Genomic DNA, 24,163 nt, shown 5'->3' with positions numbered 1-24,163 from the left:
AAAGGCGGGGGCAGAAGCTCTGCCGCGGTTTGTCCTCCGCCCTTCACGGCACCTGGGCGGGGCTGGCACAAGATGGGCGCCCCCACTCCCAAGGGGCTGCCTCCGTGCTCGCTTTAGCCTGGGCTAGATGTTCGTCCCAGCTGCGAGCCTCCTGTGCGATCCTCTCCTCTTGGCCCTGTCTCTGACTTAACACAGACGTGCACCTATTTGTCACCAGATGGTGACTGAGCTGCCTTGAAGCTTTAATGTAATAGCTTTATCTGCCTAATATCTACTCATAAGGCTCCCGTTTGCAAAGTAAAGCAGCTTAGAAGCATGCTTTGTACTTGCTCCCCAACCTGCCAGCATCAGTCCAAATAAGTCCACACTGTCAACAGTATCCATCCATCTTCACCTTGTCAGGAAAATTAATCCACAAACACCAGAGGTTTATGTCCAAAAAGGAGACAGAGGAGTCCTTTTACTTTATTCGAATAAAGGGAGAGGCCATGGGGCATTCCCCTGGGGTCTCTCAAATTTTTGGAGGGCGCAGCCTCCTTTTTATCCTAATTCCCGGCCGCTTGTCCCTTCTCTCTTTCCCCATAAGCTGAGGTACTTGAGAGGTACAGGCTTCCCAGAACGCCTGATACTGGTGGCGATACCTTCCCCCCCTCGAAATGCATAATCCCTTCTTAATTCTTAACTTTTGTGGAATTTATGGTGGTCTTTCAGTGCCTTTTTGATCTTTTAGTGGAATCCATCCCATTGTTTCTGTTGTCTCTCACTGATAGCTGCATCTTATCAGCAGACCCACAGCTTGTTTGTAAAGACAAACCTGTCATTCTTCTCAATCCCTCCTCTTTTAATTTTTGTTAATAATTGTCATTACAAACTTTAGTTATCATTGACTTAATTTCTTTTTCTTGAGTCTTTATTTGCAGTAGCATCACTCTGCCCTTTTGTAGCTATCTCTGGGTCGGTAGGCACGGCTACTACCTGCATTCCTTTGATCACATGTTGAATGAGTTGTATTAAGCAAGGGATCATGCATGGTAAAAAGATTAGAGTTGCTACAACACATAAGAGGAAAAAAAAGCATTTGTTTGACCCATAGGCTACCAGGTAACCATGAAAACATGTCTCATTCCCATCCTTTCCATGTTTGGACCGGTACATGGGCTAACTTTCTTATTCCTTTTGTTATTTGTTTCACTACCTTTCCATTGTCATCTATTTGCAAACAGCAGTTTGAGTCATTAAATTTTCCACACACCCCCCCTTCTTCTGCTAATAAATAGTCTAATACCATCCGATGTTGAAATATTGCATTTCTCATCTGAGTAGACTGGTCAGCAAGAAGGTCAAGAGCTGTAGCTGTCTGGTTGATTATTATTTCAAAGACAGCTTGCAACCTAATTATCCGATTTAGATTATAAATGGGTTCTCTGGCACCTGATATTAATTCATTTGGGTTCCAGGTAGCTGGTCCATAGTGTTGTATGATTCGTTCAGGTGGCCATTCATCTTTTCCCCACTTTTGGGTGCTCCTTCCAACCAGGGATGTATCAATGGACCGCTTTTCTCTAATTAGATCATCATATACTTTCATTCCTAACTGATTTCCTTGAACTTGTGGTAGCAGAAAGAACAATGGTCTAATATACTCCACATAACATATCCCTGACCAGTTTGGAGGTAGCCTGTGGTAAGCATTTTGGCCACAAATCCAGTAATGCCCCTTTAGAGCCCAGGTCCCATTAGCGAAGGGACCTTTCCAATTTTCATCATCAGTTGGTGGGTCAAAATACAGCTTGCTTCCAGGGCCTAGTGGTCCACCAACAATAGTTGCTTCACTATAAGAATTACAATATTTACATTTCTAAGCTCCTACATGAGGTTTCCACTTGCAATCACATCCCAGATCTGTTTTATTAGATCTGGACCAGAACTTACTGAAAAGGGTTCGAGTTCCATTCCGGTGTTGCCATTTCCACTGATAGTCTCGGACAACATGTGTCGGACTTGTGGAATTATCTCGGGGGCAGCTTAAAAATAAAGGGTCAAAAAACTTATCCTTCCCCACTGCTTTACAGCCTTCAAAATCTTTTTGGTAATTATGGAAGGAACACCTTACCCAGCTACCATTAGTGAGTTTAACATGAGTTTGATTCCATCTGCCTCGATATCTGGAACAGTCATAAGGAGGGCAGTTGGCGGTCCAACAATCTAAACCCAAAGATAAAGTCCAGTCACAAACGCTCTTTCCCACATATGTGCTTCCTGTTCTGTTTAGGCAATAAATGCCTCTTTCAGAAGAATGAAGCTGCCATGGACTTCCTTCTTTGTCCCAAAATCCTGTTTCATTATGGACTTCACTCAGGGTGCTAACCTACCATTTAGGCTCGACCGGGCTGACTATCCATGGCCAGCTTTCAGATCCCCCTGGCCCTCCGCAGACCCAACAGTTCCTAAGGTTAAAGGTCTTTGCTACTTGTTCTCCTAAAGTAAAAAAATTATTTTCCCTCTTTAGACTCCAACTTAACTGAAAATATAAAGGTAAAATTATTAAGAGAAACATTCTAATAGTGTTATAATCTAATTTCTAATTTTCAATTTCACGTTGTCTTCTACACCACCTGTGGCAAGTGAAAGCACAGAAACAGCTTAGCATAAAGAAAGCAATGACAGCATGGATTGGCTCCCAGTGTCTGGAGATTTGAGAGCAGGGATGCCCATACAGACTATTTCAGCAGTCAGTCTGTGGGTAGGCACTCAGGGCTTCCCCCGATGTCGACGCACGGCTACTGCTCCGGTCCACTCCTGCGGAGTGTCAGTTGCGGCTTCCCATCCTTCTCCTCCAGCTGAGATGTCCAAATCTCTGGAGCTTTAGAGACCTTGACTCGAGTGTGATGTGTCCACCCGTGTTCAGCTGTCTTGACGGCTGTTTCTGTGGTCAGCAACACCTGGAAAGGTCCATGCCACTTAGCCACTAGGGGTGCTTCTTTCCACTCTTTAACTAGGACCCAGTCTCCTGGTTGGATATTATGCACAGCAAAGTCCAAAGGCAGGGTCTGTGTCAGCTGAGCTTCCTGTCGAAGAGATTTCACAAGAGACAGTATCCGAGCCACATACTGTTTTAGATAGACATCACTTATCTCTACCCCCGCCCCAGGCTGAGAATTACAAGGATAAGGAATTCCAAACATCAATTCAAAGGGAGATAGTTGAATATCTTCCCTGGGTCTGGCTCTTATTCTTGCTAAAGCCAGTGGTAAAAGCCGCAGCTATGGCATTTTCGTTTCTATCACCAGCTTCAGAAGGTGTTTCTTTATCTCTCCATTCATCCTTTCAACCTGGCCTGAGCTTTGGGGATGCCAGGGAGTGTGGAGGTTCCATTGTATCCCTAAAGCAGTCATTACTCCTTTAAGAATTTTTCCAGTAAAATGAGTTCCTCTATCTGAGTCTATTGCTTCCACTATCCCATATCTTGGAATTATTTGTTCCAAAAATACTTTAATAACTGACCCTGTGGTTGCTGAAACAGCAGGGAAGGCTTCTGGCTATCCTGTTAATTGACATACTATTACCAAAAGATATTTAAATTTCTTCACCCGGGGCATCTCAGTAAAATCCACTTGGCATCTTTGGAAGGGACGTACAGCCCAAGGCCTCCCCACCCTGGCCAGTTTCTTTGTAACTTTGTTATTTGTCTTAGCACAAATCAAACAACTATCAACAGCTCGTTTTGCCAGAACAAAAATGTTGCCCGATCAGAAGAAAACACAAACAACCGAAGTCGTTTATGCGGTGCTTTATTGAGGGCCCGGGAGCCTGTGGACTAGCGTCCAAAGACAGAGCCCCATTCCACAGAAAAATTACAGGGTTTTTATATGCTTTCTACATGATTTCTTCATCATAACTATTTCTCACTACTTGGTACAATTATCTCTTTGACCTTTAAATTCTGCCAACAGGTACATTCCTTAGATTATCTCCTAGCTACACTGCTTACATTGCAATATCTACTATACAGTTCATCAGCAGGTTACATGCGGCCTACCAAGCCTTAGCATAACTACTACTAATGTCAACTAATGCTAACTATTAACGTTTACTACTATCTTAATAATACAGTTTATTGAATCAAATGGCAACAATTCCCCCCTTTTGAGCATTCTTCAATCTTCTGCAAGAATGCTCAACTCTTAGTTCTCATTGGTTCTCTCAAATGCTGGATTTTCTTGCCTGACGACATCTTCATACTTCGGAGGAGGTCGGCGTATGTGGCTGGCTTTTGCCAAGGCTCTCATCACTCTTCTGGTACGTTTCGTTTCCTTTTCAATGACTCCTAAAACACACTTATAGGCTAACCAAATGATTAGTAACAAGACTGCGAATAACAGAATGTACTGTATCACTGATGAAACCCATCCAGAAACCTGAAGTCCTAAAGACTCAAATATTGCTCCGATCCAATTATGTTGTGCTTCCTTTTCAATTTCTTTTGTTTTGGATCCAATCGTTTCCAATTGAGAAATATCTTTCTCTACTTCAATGGTCATGTTTAGAATATGGATGCAGCAATGGTCAATTTTCCTTTTTAGATATTGACACACACCATGCTCTTTTAATAATAGCATATCCAGTGCCATCCTGTTCTGTAAAGTCATTTGGGATGTGGCTTGTAATTGCAGATTCATATCTTTAAATCCTTTCCTAGTGGCTGCTGCTAATCTCTCAGTTTGCCCTAGCAATTTGTATAGCATCTCTCTGTTCCTATAGGAGGCCACAGGTGCAAATAGTGATTCTAAAGCCCACCCAAATTTAACTCCACCATCAGGTTCGTGCCATTCATCCTCTAGTTCAGCGAATTCATCCACTTCTCTTTTCTTTCGTTTAGATTTTAATTCTGATTGTTTCCACAGGGGGCAGAGGGTTGGGACTCCTAGAGTGATTTGTGTCACAGGCCCATCTATAGGAATATGCGTAGTCCATTGTCCATGTCCCATTACCCAAACTAAATTTCCTGGACTTTTAATGGTAGTATCTTTACAACTTACAGCCCTCCTGATTCCACTGTTTCTGAATGCTTTTCCTGTAATTGTATGATTGAATCTCCTACATTCACATCCCCACTTAAGTAATACTCTAAGAGGAGCTAGACTAATCTGACTTTCAGGGGTGTCACATGTAATAACTTTAGTACAATTCCAATTTTCTCTAGTTTCTTTAATTTCTCTTGTAGAGGTTTCTGTCCTATAGACTTCTGCAGGAGTTTGATTTTTGCTTCCTAGCCATTGTATACACCAGTTCACTTCCCCAATATAGCTATAGTGTTCCAATAAGCTCCGGCCCCATACGGTTTTCCAATCATCCCAATCATCCCAAATCACATGCTGCTGGCTCACATTGTGACACTTAACTTCTTGATAAGGCCGCTTTGTTATAATTTCTACGTCCTTGGCAGCATACAGATATGCATGCCATACCTTTTTAACAGTCTTTATTTCTTCTTCTTTCTTTTCTATTTGACATACAGTAGATGTGTTTTCTGCCATCTCAGGTAGTAATGGAATGGGAATTATTCCCCACGGAATTGGTTCTCCTGCTGCTTGTGGGAGGGGCAAGCATGCTGTAATTCGGGATAAGTTTTGCACCATCCCAAAATCTCTGATCAGTCCTACTACTAAATTCTCCTGTCCATGACCTTGATGTACAGCTACTTCTGTATCTCTCAACTCTCTATGCTTCTTTTCTGCTATGTGAGTGGGCCTGACTTCTTGTTGTAGACGCAACTCAGCTTCCACTATCCTTATTCCATAATCAGCATCAACTTCACACATCACTAAACACAAATATTTTCCTTCAAAAGAGCCAATTTGAGGATTACTAATATTCAACCATCCCGTACCTTTTCCAGACTGTTCCCACCAGCTAATTCCTTGGTCCATTTTATCCCATGACTTTTGGTTGTTTTCTTTCCACCATTTAACTTGCAATCCCTGGCCACATTCTCGTTTTAACACAAATGAGCAGTTTACCTTTAAAAGAGATCCATCCCACATGTCTTGTACAGCCCAGGTGGGTTTCACTTCTACGGATTCCTGGGATGGAGTTTCATTCCTCAATTTCCAGGGCACTACTCTCAATTTAATTTGCTTGTAATCAAAGCTTTTTCGGGATTTTACAATGCACATGTATACTGCCATATCTTCTTGGCTTACTTGCTTCAGTTGTAATGTGGTGTTTCCTTTTTGTGCATCCCTATCCCAAACTGTGACAATATTTGCTTCTGGATAATCAGGACCTTTCTTCCAGGTTGCCTGTACATTCCGGACTTCAGTTTTCTGGTCATTCATTATGAAACAGGTCAGGTTCACATCCATTCTTTCCATAACACCAACCACTGGTTTGGTAACTGCAACCACAATAGAACTGTTAACAAGAATTGGTTTCGTTATTACCAGTAACAATATAATCAAAAAGGCTACTTTTTGCGAAAAATCACCCGTGTTGGAGAGACTATCTGAGTCTCCCATTGTACAGGGACTTTCTTGACTCGGGTGTAGTGGATCCATGAGTCTATTCCTTCGACCTTTACTGCAGTGTAAGTTGTCAGGATCACTTGGCGGGGCCCGTCCCATGTCTCTTTCAAGGGGTGGGTGGACCAATTCTTCACATAGACTTGGTCTCCTGGTTGAATGTCATGCACCGGATTTTCCAGTGGTAAAGGTCGATTCCACTGCAAGGTTCCCCTTAAAGCATTAAGAGTTTTGTTTAGTGACATGATATAACCAAATATTGTCTGATCACCCTGCACGTGCAAATCTCCTTTCAACACATTAGCATGGTATGGTTTTCCATATAGAATTTCATATGGGCTAACTCCCACTCGCTCCCTGGGTTTGATTCTGATTCTGAGCAATGGCAATGGCAGTGCCTGTGGCCACTGTATTTTTGCCTCTTGGCAAATTTTCTTAATTTGTCCCTTAATTGTTTGATTCATCCGCTCTACCTGACCACTCGATTGAGGTCGCCAAGGGGTGTGTAAGTCCCAAGATATATCTAACATCCTGGCCACCTCTTGTACTATTCCTGCTATAAAGTGTGGGCCTCTATCTGATGACAGTCCTAACGGTACCCCAAATCTTGGAATAATTTCTTTCAACAGTGTTTTGACTACTTCTTTTGCCTGATTGGTTCCACAAGGAAAGGCTTCAGGCCATCCTGAAAAAGTGCATACATACACTAAAAGATACTTAAAGTTCTGCGCTTTTGGTAATTCTGAAAAATCTACTTGCCAGTAATCTTCTGGTTCCGGTCCCACTTGTAACTTCCCCAACTGGATCTGTTTCCTAACTATTGGGTTATTCTTCAAACAAGTTGGACACATGGCATTCACCCGTTTTGCCAATGCTAACATCTGGTTAGAAATTACTTCTCTTTTTAGAATTTTTACCAATGCCTCTGCTCCCCAATGGCATTTATTATGTTCAGTTTCTAAGATGGCTCTCATAATTCGGGTGGGAACCACAACTTGTCCCATGGCTGTTACATACCATCCAGTTGCATTCTTTTGCGCTTTCAGCAGTGATGCTAGTTTTTCATCACCCGGGGAATACTTCAGTTCTTGAATCAAATGTGGAGTTACAGGACTCACCTTAGTGGGAATCAGGGCCATTTGGGTCCACACTTCTCTGGCCACTTCTCGTGCTGTGACATCAGCCAATTTGTTTCCTCGATATATTTTTCCTTCTTCCTTCTGGTGACCTCTCACATGCATTATTGCAACCTTTTCAGGTTGGTGTACTGCATCTAGCAAGGCTAGAATTTCAGTTCTATATTTGATGGTAGTTCCTTGAGAGTTCAATAACCCTCGTTCTTTCCACAAGGCACCATGAATGTGCACAACCCCAAAAGCATATTTAGAATCAGTCCATATATTCACTTTCTTTCCGGAACTTAACATTAGGGCTCTAGTGAGTCCAATGATCTCAGCTCGCTGAGCTGACGTTCCTGGGACCAAGGCCTTTGCTTCCACTATAGTGGTAACTGTCACCACCGCATATCCCGCATACCTGGTACCATTTTCTACAAAGCTGGACCTGTCGGTAAACAGTTCCCAATCCGGATCTTCCATTGGAACATCTTTCAAATCCATTCGGCTGGCATACACTTGTTCAATCACCTCCATGCAGTCATGTGCTAATTCTCCTTCTTCCTGCTCACTGCGGAGGAATTCTGCTGGGTTAACATGATTAGTCATTTTTAGATCCACATCATCCTGTTCTCTCAGAATTGCTTGGTATTGCAGCATTCTGCTGGATGAAAGCCAGTGACCCCCCTTTTGTTCCAAGACTGCCAGTACCATGTGAGGCACAAATACCTCTATTTTCCTTCCCAAAGTCAATTTCCTGGCTTCCTGGATGAGGATCACTGTGGCCGTAACTGCCCGCAAGCATGACGGCCAACCAGCACTTACTGTATCTAGTTGTTTCGAAAAATACCCTACCGGGCGTTTCCATGAACCAAGTCTCTGAGCTAGCACTCCCAGTGCCAATTTCTGTCTCTCATTTACATACAACTGAAAGTCTTTATTTAAATCGGGAAGGCCTAATGCCGGAGCTTCTCTCAATGCCTGTTTCAAGTCTTCAAAGGCCTTTTTCCTCGGTCGATCCCAGCTCAACTGCGGTTCTTTCAGAGCTTCATATAATGGTTTAGCTAGAAGTTCAAAATTCAGAATCCACAGCCTGCACCATCCTACCATTCCCAGAAAAGACCTTAGTTCCTGATGGTTCCTGGGAAGGGGAATAGCACAAATAGCTTCCACTTGATTGACTCCCAACCATCTCTGGCCTTGGGTGATCTCACATCCCAAATATATTACACTCTCTTTTATCAGCTGTGCTTTTTCTTTTGACACTCGGTAGCCAGCCTGGCCCAGCATATTCAACAGAGCAATAGTCAATTTTAGACACATTCCTTTTTCTGCTGTTGCTAAAAAGATATCATCCACGTACTGGAGAATGACATAAGAGGAAGGTAATTCTCTTACCTCAGCAGTCTTCCAATCTTCTAATTCTTTTGCCAATTGATTTCCAAATATTGTAGGGCTGTTTTTGAAACCTTGCGGCAATCGAGACCAGGTGAGCTGTCTCTTTCTTCCAGTGTCAGGATTCTCCCATTCAAATGCAAAATATTTCCTACTTTCCAATGCCAGAGGGATGCAGAAGAAAGCATCTTTCAAATCAATAACAGAGAACCATTTAAATTTTTCCGACACAGATGTTAATAGAGTATACGGATTGGCAACCACTGGGTGAATGTCTTTGACAATATTATTAATTGCCCTTAAATCCTGCACTAGCCGATACTTACCATTTGGTTTTCTAACTGGAAAAATAGGAGTGTTAAAGTCTGATTCACATTCCTGCAAAATTCCTTGTGCTAAAAACTGAGTTATCAAAGGAGCGACACCCTGTTTAGCTTCTAATTTAATTGGGTATTGTTTTATTCTCACTGGCTGAGCTCCCTCTTTTAATTCTACTACCACCGGCTGAGCAGCTTTTGATTTTCCTGGGTTCCCCGACTCCCATACCCAAGGTACTACAGCTTGATCTACTTCAATAGGAATAGGAGAGGGATCAATTTCTTTTATTACAAACAATTTAGCAATTTCTTCTCCCGGAACCTCTAATTTTACTCTCCCATTCTTGAATATAATTCTGACATTTAATGATGACAACAAATCTCTGCCAAGCAATGGCTTGGGGCAATTAGGCATATACAGAAACTGATGGTCTAATTCTTTTCCTCCAAATCTTAAATTTAACGGTTGTAAAAAGGGTCTTTCTTCTAATTGTCCCGTTGCTCCCACTACTTGTATGGTAGTATCGCTAATAGGTCCCAACCTTTTGTTTAGAACTGAATGCGTTGCCCCCGTATCCACAATAAACTCTTGTTCTTTCCCATCAATATCAATCCTGACCTTCAAGTCCTGTTCTAGTCAGCTTTGATTCTGATAATTCCCCAATACTAATGCTTGGGCGCCACCTTCTGGATTCACGGGGTAACCTGTTGGTCCATTCACTGGCATTCCTCCCAGTCCAGCTTTCACTGGGCACTCATTCTTCCAGTGTCCTATCTGACGACAGAACGCGCATTGATTGGGAGCAATCCCTCCTTGCTGGGGACCAGGAGGGGCCATCCCCCGTCCCCCAAAATTGACATTCTGGAATCCTGCCCTGCCACGTCCAGAGCCACGACTGTGCCCAAAACCACCTCTGCCTCCTCCTCTATTACCGGCTTGCTGCATTATAGCTAATATATTCGCCTGCTGTTTCTTGGCCGTTTCTTTTTCTCTGTTATTATAAACTTTCCAAGCCACTTCTAGCATTTTATCCAAATCCCGAGTATCATGACCTTCTAATTTCTGCAGTTTTCTACGTATATCTTCCTGTGTCTGACCCAAAAAGATTAAAGCAAGCTGCAATTTTCCTGCTTCACTGTCGATCTCCAAATCAGTGAAGCGTCTAGCAGTCTCCTTAAGGCGTTCTAAAAACGCTGAAGGAGATTCATTCTTATCCTGCCTGACTGAATACAACTTTGATCAATTTAGTGTTTTAGGCATCCCAGTCTTGATTCCTTCTACTAACAACTCCTGGTACTCCCTGATAGATTCCATCCCTTCAGCCTTGTTCGGGTCCCATCCCGGATCATCATTCGGAACTAAGTCATTCACAGTTCCCCCAGCTCGATACAGTCTAATCATTTCCCGAGCATGCTCTTTCATCGCCCGCAACACCATCTCTTTCTCAGTGGAATCCATTAGGGTATCTAATAAAACCTGCATGTCATTCCAGTCCGGGTTCTGAGTCCTAATAATCATCTTAACCACCCGTGCCACTCTTTCAGGATTCTCACGGTAGTTACCTGCTGACTGCTTCCAAATCACCAAATCTCCTGGGGAGAAGGGTACTTTCACAAGCACTTTCTCTCTTTGGGGTCCCATAGCTTCCCTTAAAGGGGCGATAAGCTGGGGTCCCCCATAATTTTTACGTCCCTGTCTAGTTTGTGCCGCGAGAGGAGTATTCCGCTGATTTTGGGCAGAAGTAGGGGGAGGGATTGAAAGACGCATAGCAACCTTTTTAGCATTCCCTGGTGCCACTGTTATGTTTGTCGCCTCCTCATCCTCCTCCTCCTCCTCCTCCTCCGTACTACTTTCAGGTAACGGCGGATACAACGAGGGATGGAGTGAGGCAGAGGGGAGGGGTGAAACGGTAGGAAGGGGTGAAGCAGAAGGCGTGCCTGGTGACACCATTAAAGACAAATCCTCTTCTGGCCGGGAGTTTAAGGCTAAACACTGCACACATTTAGATTTCTTTTTACAACCCTCCCCCCCCCCCCCGCACTCAGATTCTTTCATTTCCAGCACCATTATTCCACATTCAGTTTGCCACTCCTTTTTACGACGCAGTAAATGAAACAAGTCTAAATACTGTATTTCATCCCATTTTTCACTTTCCTCCAGATAGTGCATTAATGAATTTATGGTGTCATAATCCACAGTACCATTCTTTGGCCATGACGGCCCTTCTCGCTTATATTCGGGCCACCAATGATTACAATAATCAATCATTTTATCCTTACTCATCTCCTGGAAAGACCCTTCACTTTTCCACCTCTTCAGTAAACATCCCAGCGGGGTATTTTCCGGGATACCTTTATCAGACTGAACCATAGACTTAAGTGCCCTGAATGGCATTTTGATCCTTTTTACCCACAGCTGCACAACAACTCAGTAACCGATTGCAACAACCAATATGCAGCAATTGCACAACAACTCAGTAACCGATTGCAACAACCAATATGCAGCAATGTACAAAACAATAATAACCACAATCAATATTGACAGTCCAACAGAATCAATCACACCACACACTCACACAACAAGAATAAATAGAATAAACACCAGACCAATCCAACTTGCCGCTTCTCGACACCGCGAGGGGCAAGTGCCGGACCTGCGCAGCTTTCGCCGCGTCTGACAGCCGGCGCCTAGGCTTACCAGACCAACCAAACGTCTTAGCCCAACCCTGCGAGGATCACCGCCTCGTCTTATGAGCAGGCACCCAAACCAGAACCAGAAAATAAAGCACCTTCGGGCTTACCTTTCGCAGTCGTCCGCTAGGTGAGGGGGTCGGGCACGAACCGATGACTCCCCGAGAATCACTCGGGGCCGGCGTGGAGTGGATCAGAACGCGAACCGCCCCAGTCACCTTCGGAGTCCTGCCGCGGTCGCCAGAAAACTGTTGCCCGATCCGAAGAAAACACAAACAACCGAAGTCGTTTATGCGGTGCTTTATTGAGGGCCCGGGAGCCTGTGGACTAGCGTCCAAAGACAGAGCCCCATTCCACAGAAAAATTACAGGGTTTTTATATATTTTCTACATGATTTCTTCATCATAACTATTTCTCACTACTTGGTACAATTATCTCTTTGACCTTTAAATTCTGCCAACAGGTACATTCCTTAGATTATCTCTTAGCTACACTGCTTACATTGCAATATCTACTATACAGTTCATCAGCAGGTTACATGCGGCCTACCAAGCCTTAGCATAACTACTACTAATGTCAACTAATGCTAACTATTAACGTTTACTACTATCTTAATAATACAGTTTATTGAATCAAATGGCAACAAAAAGACCCACAGTAGTATACATCTTGAGGAAGGTCTTTGCCATCCCTCGGGAGCTTCGGCACCTCCCCCATGAAGCTGCTTTAACAACTGCGATGTCGGAACTCTCGGCATCTGCTCACTATCCCTTGCAAATTAACCACCTCTCTTTCCCTCTGCCTCACTCTCCACAACTATTTCAAGGTCCTTCAGTGAAAAAGACAACCTTTCTGGCAAAGGGCGCAGCCACTGGGAGCAAGGGAAATATCTTAGAAACTTCCGGCAACAATGCAGCTTTTCGCTTCTTTATTAACTAGTCTGCTTCTCCTTGCCTCTTTTGAGCACTCTGCCTGGTGCCTTCTAATGTGCATCATTGCTACTTCTTTTGGCAAATTCACCACCTCTAACAGGCAGGAGATTAAATTCTCATGAACTAACGTCTTTCCTTTGCAGTTTAATAAATTTCTTTCTTCTTAAAGTTTCTCAAATGCATGTATCACTTCATATACATATTTAGAATCAGTAAAAACATTTACTGTCTTGTCTCGGTATAATTCACAGGCACTCACAAGAGCATACAGCTCTGCGTCTTCCTTCTACCACTTTTGAAGACCCATCAATAAACACGTTTTCTCCTTCAAGCCATGGAATGTCTCGCAAATCATTCCTTGCCCTAGTTTGCAGATCTATTACTTGAATACAAACATGGAATTTGCCTTGGCTCCCCTCTTCAGGGCCATTCAAACAGGAGGCTCGGTTAAAACCTTCCCCGCTTCTAATAAACAAGACTCATTGCAACAACTGAGAGCTGGTCATCCACTTAGAGGCTCTCTCAGTTAACAAAGCTTTAATCTGGTGTGAAACTTTAACAATCAGATAACCCCCCCTTGTCAGCTTTCAGGCTTCAGCCACCATCAGAGATGTGGCTGCCCAGGTCTGCAGACAATTGTGCCAACCTCTGGCCAGTGGGTCTAACATTTTAGAAAAATATGCAACAGGTCTCTGTGTTCCCCCATGCTCTTGAACCAAAATTTCTTTTGCATGACTTTGTATAAACATGATTTAGTTCAGCAGCAAGTAATGCTACTGCTTCAACTAACAAATTAACTTCCATTAAGGAAACTCTAATATTTATAACATTTTATAACTTTTAACATTTACAACTTTTATTAAGGAAAAAAAACCAAAATACTTTCCTTTAAAGTTTTCTCATAACTTTCACAGAGGAAGTGCAAGACAAATACCCAGGCCTTCTATAGGACACTATTTTTACAAGGTTGCAGTTACAGAATTTGCTTTAAGGCTACAACAAACCACAGACTGGTGGGGGTGTTCCCTACAAGGTATGACCTGCAGCATTGGCTTCATAAGTGAAATTTGTTAATTCTGGCTTTTTACAACAAAACATACAAAAAGCAGAGGGGTGTGGTCCCCTCCAAACTGGAGTCATTCCGCACAAAACTTCATGTAGACAAATTAATTAAATCTTCAAATTAATTTACTACAATTTTTACAATTCTTTCAGAGAAAGATGTGTTCAAACTTCTGAGCACACAGAAGAAACCACAATTCTCACAACTCTTTTGAATGATCAAAAAATTCTTTAGACAATTTTCCCCCTCGGGGATAAAAATTAAGGTGAATCGAGAGGTCTTTGTTTCTACTAAGACACACACCTCTCTTCGATCCAGACCCACTTTAAAAGTTGACAACGGCTCTAGGTTGGAGGATATAATGAGAGCCTTTGACACTCTTAACAATCCATTTCTCTTATCTTCTGGACTTTCTCAACAATCCAGCTGTTTTTGGCTTTTTTGCAGACATTGCTGTTTTCAGTGTCTTATGCCCTGAAGGCAGCACACTGATCCTTTCCCAACCGCTGTTTGGCTTGGGTCTCCCCTGCTGGGGAGAGAAATCCTCTGCCACTTCCTTGTGGCCGATCTCGTTCCCTCTGTCCCGGGGGACCCCTTGGACCTTGCGGTTTTTCCCTCTTTGGCCTGAAAAAGGCCATCACCTTCGCCTTTCCTCCTTGTGCTCACTCTATTTACCACACACCGAATACCAGAGCCAGTTCCGGTCCTGCCACATTGTCCAAACAGCTCCTCCCCGCTCCAGTGCTCCCAGTGGGCACGGCCGGCAGCACCACAGGCGGCCAGGGCGTCCCGTAGCCTCAAAGGGCCGGCAGCTGCTGCTGCCCCTGCCCGGGGCTGGTGGGGTCAGGCACTGCCCAGTGTTGAGTCCCAGCAGCCTCACAGGCCCCCAGCCAGTGCTCCTGGTCCTGCACCTCCACTGCTGTCCCTGCTTCAACCACATCTCTTCACACTCTCCATTAACCAATTCTGTTCCAGCACACCAACACAATCCATCCATCTCCTGCTGCCAAAGACTCTTTCTTGACTCTCCTTATTGCCCCCCCAGCCCGGGTGTGGATTCTCGAGATCTCTTCTAGTTCCAGGGGGTGATATGATATGCTGCTCCCTTCCCCCTACACCACTGTTTTTCTCAGGTGGAGCTGTAGGAACAGCATTTCCCTGATCCCTTTGCCCTGGAAGGTGAGGATACAGGGACCTGCAGCTGCCCCTGGGTCAGCTGGTAACACCAGAGGACAAGACGGGGGAAGGTGCTGAAAAACATTTTAATCTTCACTGTTTTCTTCTTCCCCCCTCCCCGTTTTTTTCCACTTCCCCCTTTTTTTTTTTTTTTTAACACATAGATTTCTCTTGTTGTTTGTTTAAACCATATCAATCCACATTCCCTTTCAATCCAACTTTTCCAATTCTCCTCTAGATACCTCCACAGAACTCAACACAAATGAATTCTGTTTTCTAAGGTGGCCATATAAGTCTATTTGGCAACTTATACTCTGGCCATACATAATAACAATATTTTACCATTATTTCCATAATTACCTCTGTGTGAATGCATAATCTGTCCCAAGATCTCAGCATTCTCCCCAAGGGACTCTCCGGGGCTATTATGGGATCGTCATCCCTTTTGCCGAGACCCCTTCTCGGCTGTACCCTTGCAACTCTCCATGGGTGCCCTGTTTAGCCTGTGCTACCCTCCATGGGTGCCCTCCCAGGCTTGCCTGTGCTACCCTCCCTGGGTGCCCTCCCAGGCTTCCTCCCCGAAGATCCCATTTTACTCACCAGTGAGATTTTCAGTGGTCCTTCCTTGTGGACTCTTCACGGACCTCCCTGGTCCGCCACTCGTCTGTCTCCTGGACAGTCTCAGGAACCCAATCGATCGCCCGGTGCCGGCTGCCACCAAGGGGAGCTGATCACCGAAACTGGGTGAGGCGCGCCTTCAGCTCCGCTCGCTGCCCGCTGCCCCGGACAGTGGAAAGCTCCCGGACGAGCCCCCAAAAATTGTCAGGAAAATTAATCCACAAACACCAGAGGTTTATGTCCAAAAAGGAGACAGAGGAGTCCTTTTACTTTATTCAAATAAAGGGAGAGGCCATGGGGCATTCCCCTGGGGTCTCTCAAATTTTTGGAGGGCGCAGCCTCCTTTTTATCCTAATTCCCGGCCGCTTGTCCCTTCTCTCTTTCCCCATAGGCTGAGGTACTTGAGAGGTACAGGCTTCCCAGAACGCCTGATACCGGCGGCGATACCTTCCCCCCCTCGAAATGCATAATCCCTTCTTAATTCTTAACTTTTGTGGAATTTATGGTGGTCTTTCAGTGCCTTTTTGATCTTTTAGTGGAATCCATCCCATTGTTTCTGTTGTCTCTCACTGATAGCTGCATCTTATCAGCAGACCCACAGCTTGTTTGTAAAGACAAACCTGTCATTCCTCTCAACCTCATGATTGCCTTTATACAACTTAAAAAAAAAACAAACAAAACTCATTTCATCTTCTTTGTTTCCCTATAATTATTACTGTGCCTTAGGCAAGCCATTTTGTTAAATGTCGTCCCTTGGGTTTGTCTTTTGAAGATTGTTCCTAACATAACGGAAACCCTAACAGGTTTAGAATTGCATTTCCTGTACAGTTTCCTAGTCATTTTGAGCAGCATCACATTTGTAGCTACTGTTTCATCATTTAATTTTCTGTAGTAATTGCTTGTGTGCAGAATTGCTTGTGTGCAGAAAATCCACACTGTGAAAAGCCAGTGTCCACAAAGCAGACAGAAAAGTCCTGCAACTTTATTTGAATAAAGGGAAAGAGTTCACTAAAACATACCACCTGGGGTCTTTCTCGAGGTCCCAGAGGACACAGCCTCCTTTTATCCTAAACTCCCGGCTGCATGTTGCCCTCTTCCTTTCCCCATTGGCTGAGGTACTAGGAAGGTACAGCCTTCATGAACTGCTTCCTGCATATTCCCCTCCTTGAACCTGTAATTTTCCTCTAAAGTTCAGAAACTCAGGCTTGTACTGACCCATTTGTCTATTTCAGGAGTCAAACTGTCTGGGTTCTGTAACAAACTTGGGGCTTGAAGTTGGTAGAGACATTAAGACCCACTTCAGAGATGTTAACACCCATACATTCACCTATTGAATTTTTTGTAAAGACTAGCACACATCTTTCCCATCAACCCCTCCTGTTCTTATTTCTCAATTTGTCTTTACAAACCATAGTTATCATTACATTTTTTAAGCACCTGGAATGGTATAAAAATTAACATTTGAACCCCCCTCCCCAATTTTTCTACGTCTGGTCCCTGCACCAGGTACGGCAAGTAAATACAGAGGAACAGCATAAAGTAGATAATGACAGTTTGCATTAGCCCACTAATATCTGGGGCTACTGATCTGGTCCACTTCTGCAGAGTTAGCCAAGGTTTCCCATCTTTTTCTTCCAGCTGAGAAGTCCAAATCTCTGGGGCTTTAGAGACCTTGACCTGGGTATGATGGGTCCACCCATGTTCAGCTGTCTTGACAGATGTTTCTGAGATCAGCAACACCCAGTATGGTCCATGCCACTTCGCCACCAGTGGTGCTTATTTCCACTCCTTAATTAGGACCCAATCTCCTGGATGAATGTTGTGAATAGCAAAGTCCAAAAGCAGGGTCTGTGTCAGCTGAGCTTCCTGTCAGAGACTTCATGAGAGACAGTATTCTGACCACATACTGGTTTAAATACACATCACTTATCTCCACTTCCCACTAGGTGCAGAATTAACTGAGCGTCACCCTGAGAATCAAGCCTTCTGATATTGTTTGGAACATTGTTTCTTTGTTATTTCCCTTTTGATTGTTTAGGATATTTTTTGTTTTCTCTGTTCATTTTTCTTTTATTTTTTTCTTTTTTTAAAGACAAAAAGGTGAGATGTCGCCCTGAGAATCAATCCTTCTGATATTGTTTTTCATAGTTTTGTTATAAATCCATGTTGTGATATTGGCTTTCGCAAGTATTAAGATGAATGCTATATGTTATATGCTTCTGCTATGTCTTTTTTCTTTTTATCCTGCTAGCAAGTCTTAGGCATAGGTCAAGAAGAATTTTGGATGTTAGGGCAATGTCCTGTCTGTGCAAAGCAAGATAACCTCCAGGAAATAAATGATGATGCCCTAAGCTGTGGACTCCTTCTTGTTTTTGGACCCCATGTTATCTCCTTGTAAACTATTGGTCATTTTACCCCAGTCTTAAACCATTGGTCCTTTTCCCAATACTCCCCTTCCCTATAAAAGCCCCAGCTTTTGCCCAGTTCAGGGGATGTGACTGTCACTGGCCCCCTTTGCAGAAGCCTGCTAATAAAGGACTCTGTGGAATGCTACACAGCCTCCTGTCTCTCATCCATGCATCGGCTGGGGTAACCCATGAGCTGAACTGAGCTGATCACTAGAGCTGAAATCACATCTAAAAGAGCTAATCACTTGAAGTCTCAGGCCAAGCTCATATGGGTTACCTCCATCTGGAAACTGCCTGAGACCCCTGGACAGCTGTTCTTCCCAGGACCCCTATCCGGGAAGTCAGCGGTGGCCGGGAGTCGCACAGACCCCCAGAACTGGCCCCAACAAAAACGTCATAAGAAGAGGATTAAAACCACAAGCCAAGAAACATGTGCTCTAAAAAGGTAGACTCACGAAGTGGCCATGCTAAGCAGTTCCTGGAAAATGTAAACTAGTTAATAGAAAAGTTTGACTATGCACAAAGTCTATGAATATGCATCAGGTTGATGCAATAGAAATAATATATAAAGGGTGTTTCCAAAACACTGGGTGTGCTCTTGGCAAAATGCCAAGCACCCGGCCATTTTAACCCTTTGCTTTATTGTTTTTGTCTCCTATTGTCTTTTTTTATTATTATTATTAAACCTTTTAAAATTTACCAGGAAAGTGAACATAGTTTTTTACACTTGCAAAATGAGTTCCCCTTCATGAGTCTATTGCTTCCACAATCCCGTATCTTGGAATTATTTGTTCTAAAACTACCTTAATAACTGATTCAGTAGTTGCTGAAGTGGTTAGGAATGCTTCTGGACACCCTATTAACTGACATACTACTACCAGAAGGTATTTAAGCCTTCCTGCTCAGGGCATTTCAATAAAAGGTCACCCTCCCTGCTTTGTAATCTCCTTTGTAGTCCACCTATTAACTTTAACACAAACCAGGCACTCCTCAACAGCTTCTTTTGCTAAGACAAAAAGACCCAAAGCAGCATGTATCTTGAGGAAGGCTTTTGCCAATCCTCAAGAGCCCAAATGACTCCCTTCATGGAGTTGTTTTAATATTTGTAGGGCCAAAGCTTTTAGTATCCACTGTTTTCCATCCCTTGTAAACCAGTTATCCCTTCTTTCCTCTGCCCCACTATTTTTAATGATTTCCAACTCCTCTGGTGGAAAAGACAGTTTCTCTGGCAACCACTGAGCCACGGAACAAAGGGCAGATCTTAGAGACTTCTGGCAAAAGTGCTGCTTTCCAAGCCTTTTCATCTGCCAGTAAATTACCTATTGTCTCCTCTGAGAACCCTGCCTGGTGCCCCGCAACATATATTATTGCCACTTCTTTTGGTAAATTCACCACCTCCAATAGGCGAATATTTAAGTTTTCATGAGCCAATGTTTTTCTTCTGCAGGTTAACAAACGTCTTTCCTCCCACAGTTTTCCAAATGCATGTACCACCCCACATACATACTTTGATTCTGTAAATATATTTATCACCTTTCCTTGACACAATTCACAGGCTCTTATTAAGGCATACAATTCTACAAACTGTTTTGACCATGTGGATGGTAGCTTCCTCCCTTCTTGCAATCCCTTTCCTTTTACAATAACAATAGGAGGTCTTTGATGGATTATGACACCCCTCTTACATTAATGTCCCATGGATGTGGCCTGCAGGGCTGAAGGTGCCACAACTGGGCTAGTTTGCATAAGGGAGTGCTATAAAATGCAAAGGCAAATTCAGGTTAAAAAAAGAGAAATTTATTATAAAACAATAAAGAACAAACAACGAGGAAAAACCACAATAAAATGGGCAGCGCAGCGCTGGGTGGACAGGGTCTATACCAAAGGTATAGGTGTTCCCAAATCCACGCTTGAGGGTTTTCTGGTCTGGGTTTTTATAGGGATTTTGTGTCCTGAGGCCAAATTCCAAGCAGGCACCATTCACTAAAGGTCCTTGATTGTTGGATGAATGGATTTCCTGGCATTGGAGAATAGAGTTAGTAAATGTCTGGGCAGAGTCTCCTCATATGTAAAGAGGTTTTTAATGTTCCCAGATTTCAATTTTGGTTTGGGCCATCAGGACGGAGTGGTGGGATCCGGGTTGGAGCCGATGGATATCTCGGCTGGGCTTTTCCCTTTGTCCAGTCTGATTGCTTCCCCAACAGCGGCCTGCCAGGTGGGGTGTTTGGTTCTGGTGATGAATATCTCCTCCGAGCTCGTTCCTTTGTCAGCCTGATTGCTTCCCCAACAGCGGTCTGCAGGGCATTTTCAGGTCCGGTGATGGATATCTCCTCCGAGCTCGTCCTTTGTTAGCCTGATGGCTCGTGTCCTGCTCATTCTTTTCGGTCGATGGGCGCAGGCTAGCATTGTTTTCTCCTGAATGGGAATTCGCAACTAGATCTGGGGAAGGACTTTTTGTCACACTGTTTTATTTTATATTATTAAAAATATATTTAATTTGACTTTTACGAATTTTTATACATAAGTTTATCTATTACAGTTCCCCGCCTAATAATTCATCACATTAAAAATTCGTGTTATTTTATCCAATTTTGCGGGGGAAGGATTGTATGTAATTTTTAATCACATTCATTTTCCTCTCAGTCAGTTAGCGAATTCCCACACTCTTCTTGAAACCGGTTATATTTATTTTCAAAATTTTCTAAGGCTTTAATTGCATTTTTATTTTCCTTTTCTTCCTCTAATTTCATTAATTTAGAGAGAGAAGTAGGTTTTCCTTGTGCTCTTTCAGGATCTATTGGAAGGGTGGCAATTTGCATTCCTTGCACAACAGACTGAATTAGTCTGATGAAGCAAGGAATTAAGCAGGGAAGAAAAATGATTCCAGCAATCGAACAGACTATGAAGAATACTAGCTTCTTCCACCAAGCCCCTTGCCCGAATATTTGGTCCCACCAGGAGGCTTGTAGGATTGAGTTCCATTTTTGGACTGGTACATGTGCTACCTTTTTTATTTCAGCTGCTAATCCTTTTATTGTTTCCTCGTAATCATCTATTTCCATACAGCACTCGGATTCATTGTATCTGCCGCACACTCCCCCCTCCTCGGCTAGCAGGTAATCGAGAGCTAATCTGTTTTGATACACAAAAGCTCTCATTTGTGAATGTTGTTTTGCTAGGAGTTCCAGGGCTTCTGAAGTGTGATTTGAGACTACTTCTACCACCGCTTGCAACTTGATAAGTCTGTTGAGGAGATAAATGGGGGTTCTGTAACTCCAGCTGCAGTCATTTGCCCAAGTAGCGGGCTCATAATATTGAATAATCCTTTCGGCAGGCCATTCTTCCTCTTTCCACTTCTGGTTGCCTCCCGCCATTGGTAATTCCCATTTTAATTCCCTCTTTTGCCTGGCTAATGTTTCAAAGAGGGGAGCTCCCAAAGACTTACTCTCATCTTTGGGCAAAGTAAAGAAAAAGGGCCGAATGATTCCGAGTGTGCAGGATCTTTTCCACCTTCTAGGTAATTCACTGTATGCTTTCTTTCCACATATTTAATATATGCCATCCAACCCTTGTTCGATTTTGCTGGATCATCCCAATATTCTCTCAGGCCTATTAACGCATGGAAGGGATTGGCCCCAGAATTCTTATACTAACAAAGTCCAATTATTTCTATCCATTCACAGTTATTATCCCGAGAGTGACTCCAATAACCCTCGGGTGGTTCAGGTTGCCAGACTTTTGTTTTGCTGTTGGAATTCACCGTGAGGGTGTTTATACATGGGGTATAACCTACTAAATCAGTGAATTCCTTTCCTTCTCTGCTAATGCAGAAGGTTCCAATTATTCTCTGATCTATTACCCATCCCTCGGGTCTTCGTGTAGTTTTAGATAATTTTAGGCCTTTCCATTTTAAGAGTTGTTCTGGGGTTAGTCCTTCTCCCTTCTATGGCCATCTCTCGGCCGATTTCAAGCTACCACATATCCAACAATTTGATAGACCTAATTCGGTAGCAATTTCTTGCATCAGGTTTATGAATAGGTTTTGGTTGGGGCTTGGTAATCCCCAGCTACTATATTGTTTTTCCAATTGCTCATAATGTTCACTAAGAGAGTTTAGTCTCTCTTGTTCCAGCCTTTTTCTTTTATTCTCTATTTCTCGTCTTTTTAATTCTAGGGTTAGTTGTTTGATTTTGCTTTCTGGATCTAACCCTTCTTCATCTTTAGAAAAACAGAATACCTGGTTGAATTGCAAACACACCGGGTAGTCATCACTTTTTAACAAATCCAGAATTATGGGTTCATTGTTGAAGGAAGCTTTTGCTTCATGTTTCAAATTTCTTCCTTCTCAATACATTTTCCCACCCATATTACACGTTTTCAAGTTTGCTTTATTATAACACAGAGGGTTAATTTGGTAGTATGCGATGAAGGTAGATTGCCTTTTACCTCCGATCCAAACGGTTTTATTACATTGACCGCAAATTGAGATCGGAGGGACTCCCCCCACCTCCCTTTTGTTTCTGAAGTGGGTTGTTTGGGTCTTTTGTCCTTCCAGAGTTTGAAACTGCCTGTCCTTAAAACTTGCCCCTGGGCAGGAACACCAAACCTCCCCCTCCAATTTACACAGATTATACTGAGTGCCATTAGCCCAGCATAACCCCGCTCGCAGTTCCGGAGGACAGTTGATTATTCGTTCGGTAACTGTGGCAGTCCGACACTGCTCACACTTCCCCAGAGGACGCTCCCCCAGAGTTGCCTCGGGACTCGTTCCCTCGGCCAAGCACATGGCTAGATTCAGGACTGTCAGGATTCCCCACCATTGCATCCCTCTGCCTCGCCCTTCGCCCATATAAGAACATACGGCGGGGATTGCCATCTTCTCGGCAGCAAGGACTGTCTTCAGGGGCTCTTGAAGTCCTTATGGTGTACCTTCTCTTAAAGGCAGCCCACTGAGACGCTTTGATCGTGTTTGTCCTACACGGTACTTTTATCATTCTACGACACTCGATTACTAGAGGTTCTGCTTTACAATCTAGTTTGCCTCTCAATCCCTTTTGGAAAAACAGGAACCACTCGGGAGAGTCGAGTTCCAAAATTCCCGCCCGGGTGGCAAGTATTAGGAAAAGGTTAGTTTGCTCTTGTTCTTTTTCTAGACACTTGGTACACAGCCCCTTGGGTTTGTACCCTCCCAAACAGTGAGCCACCCAAATCTGGTCACAATAAGCACACTTGAAATGGACAAATGGAAAGCAATAACAATCAGGATTAATACAACTTATCTGCCCTTCACTTGTCATTTGTGGTGATGTGGGAGTTTAATTTTCAACTCTCCTGGAGGGGTGGTGACTTTCCACTCGGAGGAATTGTAATCCGTTACTTTCTTCGCCCGAGATGAGTGTGTCCAGCCCCTTTCGGCAGTCCGAACCGCGGTATCTGTTGTCAGGAGGACGAGAAATGGTCCTTCCCAGTGAGGGCTGAGGGGATGCTCCTTCCACGCTTTGATCAGGACTTTATCCCCAGGCTGTATCTGGTGGATTGGAAATCCCAATGTTGCACTTTGGGGAATCAGTCCTCTTTTCCTCATGATGCCGAATTTTGCCCCAAAAGGCGATAAATAACTGTCTAAGAGACGCAGTTTAAGTCAGATAGACAGGAGGTATTTTATTAGCAACGTGCACGTTGGGGAAATCTCTAAAGGGAGTTTTCCAAAGTCTTACAACAAAAGCGTGCCTTTTATACAGTTTTAGGTTTGGAATTACATCATATCCATGCATATTCATATGGGGCGTGCCGTAGGCGGGGCATGGGCGGAAACTTCTATTTTGAGGATCTTTTCGGGGGTCGTTCCGGTCGGCCTTCATCGTGGGCGAGGGTCTCCGAGGAGTCTTCCTCCTTAAACTTTTGAACTTCTTTCCAAATTTGGTCCT

General features: G+C 43.6%; 1 protein-coding gene across 1 annotated transcript; it reads right to left on the bottom strand.

The window, feature by feature from the left end:
* Nucleotides 1–6,466: 6,466 nt before the first annotated feature.
* Nucleotides 6,467–23,022, bottom strand: LOC131592123 (uncharacterized). The gene is made up of 5 exons (XM_058863405.1): nucleotides 22,843–23,022; nucleotides 12,150–12,287; nucleotides 10,631–11,764; nucleotides 10,282–10,522; nucleotides 6,467–9,981 (listed from the first exon to the last, which is right to left on the bottom strand). Exons 1-5 carry the CDS (start codon nucleotides 23,020–23,022, stop codon nucleotides 6,467–6,469), a joined length of 5,208 nt encoding a protein of 1,735 aa, XP_058719388.1.
* Nucleotides 23,023–24,163: the final 1,141 nt, after the last annotated feature.

This window comes from Poecile atricapillus, chromosome W (genome assembly GCF_030490865.1).
Source record: "Poecile atricapillus isolate bPoeAtr1 chromosome W, bPoeAtr1.hap1, whole genome shotgun sequence".
In the NCBI taxonomy this organism is placed as follows: Eukaryota; Metazoa; Chordata; class Aves; order Passeriformes; family Paridae; genus Poecile; species Poecile atricapillus.
Note: the sequence above shows the minus strand (reverse complement) of the source record. Positions and strands in the feature narration are given on the sequence as shown.